The following is a 2,861-nucleotide window of genomic DNA, read 5'->3' on the forward strand; positions in this document are numbered from 1 at the left end:
AAATAGCTAGGGTGTATGGGGGATTTGAAATTATAATAAAATGTATATTTGGATTTGAGATGTTGTAGATGAGATCTCTTTTGTAAACACCACCAATTAATCATGGCCATCCATTCTTTCCCATAGACATAGGAAGAAATTATCCACGTGAAAATCATGGCCGTTCATTAGTTCCCATCTTATCCAATGGTTGATGCTGCCAGTTATTTAAATTCTAAACTATATCATTTTGACAGGGCCAATATAAACAGTAAGTACGAGAAGATATGATATTCTGCTTTTTTGGATGGACAAAACCTGATCTTCATCATTAGGACAAATCTAAACAGTGTGTGAAAAATAAGAACTGGGATTATAAGTTTAGTTTCATTTATTAAGCTATCATGTTGAATGTATATATCTACTCTGATAATCGTCAACAATTTCGTTACAACAGGAGAGGCTTATAATGCTGTAGATATTCAGATTGCAATATACAAACACAAATTCGACAATTATGAGTACATTAAACACCCCCCAAGAAGAAAATTGTTTATATATATATATATATATATATTTATATATTTAGTTTTTTTTTCCTCTTTTTAATGTGCCGTTATGATAACCGTCCAAGACATTACAATCACAAGTGTTAGATAACTTGATCCACTTAATTAAGGTTTCAAAAATCAAACAGTTTAAGTTACTAATATATTCCATCCCTCTTTTCCCTTCCCGTTGATTAATCAGGAGCGATAGAATGATTGACCCTTTACACACACCATCCTAACCTTGCCACTGAATTATTCCTAAGTGGAATTCCATCTCTTTTATATTTACAAAGAAACCAATTATTTCAGCAATTATTGTAGCATAAAGCTAAAACTTTTGGCTGCGATTTCCCCCAATTTACTAAAAGATACTCTGCAAAAAGCAATTATTATAGCAAAGAGAATGAGATTTTGATTTGCAATTGTTATAGCAAAGAGAAAAAGACTTTGATCTCCTCACAACTTTGCTAACATATACTGAACAACAAACACAAGAACTTGAACATTTAACAAGAAGGAAAAAGATAATAAAGAAAATTTTAGATAAAAGAGAAAATTTGAAACAAACATTGTAGATATAGCTTCTATCAATAATGATTTCTTACCCTTCTCCTTCCTATCTTTGGCAGATCATCCACCAAACTTGCAAGCCTTCGAGGTTTACCACTAAATACTACAACCCAGAACATTGTTGATCCGAATAAAGCCCCACATACATACCCTAGTATGACAGGTTTCCATCCAAATTCAAATCTAACTTCAAAACTTGAATTTTGTAGTGATGGTTGTCTTTTAACATTAGGGATGCATGAAATCATTAGTTGAAAGCCACGCAATTTTTTGTTTCCTTTGAAAGAATCATTTGTGAAAGTCTCAAACTGTTGGCCCCTAGGAATGCAGCCTTCAAGTCGGTTATGTGAAAGGTTTAAAATAGATAAGAAGTTGAGATGAGTCAACTCTATTGGGATTTTTCCAATAAGATTGTTTGATGACAAGTCCAACCATTCCAAATTTTTCAAATTTCCCATTGAGTTTGGAATTGCACCAATAAGCCTATTATGTGAAAAATTGAGCCCCGTCAATGCACTAAACCCTCCAATAGATATGGGAATCTCTCCCTCAAACATGTTATTTGATAGATCAATGCATGTGAAAATAATCAAGATCTTTTCTATATGAAAGTCCCATAATCCTTTAAAGGTTAAGTCAACGGAGTCTTGATATGTGCCAAAAACTGGAGATTGATAACCCATATATTCTAAACTAGTTTCTCCCTTGAGATTTTTCATAGCATCAAAATATTTGAAATAAGTTGTAGGCAAAGAACCATGAAAGTAGTTGTTGGATATATCAAAAACTCTCAAGTTAGTGAAGGTATAGTTGGCTTTGTTGTTTACATGAGGGATAGAACCATGTAAGTTATTCTCCCTAAGAACGAGCACTTGCAATTCCTTAAGGTCTTGAACCCAATAGGGAAATGTATCATGAATACCATTTTTACCAAGATCTAAAAATTTTAAGTCTGCACAATAGACCAAAGATTGAGGCAACAAACCATGTAGAAGATTACCATTAAGATTTAGGGTCCTTAGCTTGCTTCCCTCCTCAAATGTTTCTGGTATGGTGCCATGAAAGCTATTGTTTTGGAAATCCAACACATGAAGAGAAGCAAGGCTAGAGCTTCCAATACAATGCGGAATGTTGCCACTGAAATTGTTGTGGGACAAGTTGAGAACTTCAAGTGAGCTAGCATTGCAAATTGAATAAGTGAGCTCTCCTTGAAGTGAGTTGGAACTCAAGTCAATGAAACACATACTTTTCCAAGAGAAGTGATGCAATTGCACTCTTCCTGTGATAAAGTCATGAGAAAGGTTGAAAGATAGAGTTAGTTATGAGGAAAAGAATTACATATATAATCCCTCCCTAAAATTTCACTTGCCCCTTAAAAATTTCACTTGCCCCCACCTGAAAATACATAATTTAACATCAAATTTTCAAATCTAAAACCCATATATTTGAAAATATAATTTTTATTATACTGATTATAAAAGATATATTGTTTCTTTAGTAACTAATTTAATAAATTTTATTTTATATTAATTTAATACATACTTATAATTATTTTTTCATGAGATAATAATATTAATTATTAATTTATCTTTTGGGTCATCACTGATGTATTGGAGGATAAGTCTAACGAGAAGATATCTTTGAGACTCTACATAGAAGAGGGTGTATGAGAAATCAACTACTGGTCAATTTTTTTTTTTTTGGTTAAAATTACTGGTCAATTTTAAGACATTACATATATCAAAATTACCTATGTCTTTG

The 2,861-nt window shown here is 32.3% G+C and overlaps 1 protein-coding gene across 1 annotated transcript; it reads right to left on the minus strand.

The window, feature by feature from the left end:
* Positions 1-1,117: 1,117 nt before the first annotated feature.
* LOC129301030 (receptor-like protein 36) lies at positions 1,118-2,344 on the minus strand. The gene has a single exon (XM_054939609.1). It carries the CDS (start codon positions 2,342-2,344, stop codon positions 1,118-1,120), a length of 1,227 nt encoding a protein of 408 aa, XP_054795584.1.
* Between the last annotated feature and the right edge of the window lie 517 nt (positions 2,345-2,861).

Source organism: Prosopis cineraria, unplaced genomic scaffold (genome assembly GCF_029017545.1).
Source record: "Prosopis cineraria cultivar Desert tree isolate PC_DT_omini unplaced genomic scaffold, ASM2901754v1 PC1856, whole genome shotgun sequence".
In the NCBI taxonomy this organism is placed as follows: Eukaryota; Viridiplantae; Streptophyta; class Magnoliopsida; order Fabales; family Fabaceae; genus Prosopis; species Prosopis cineraria.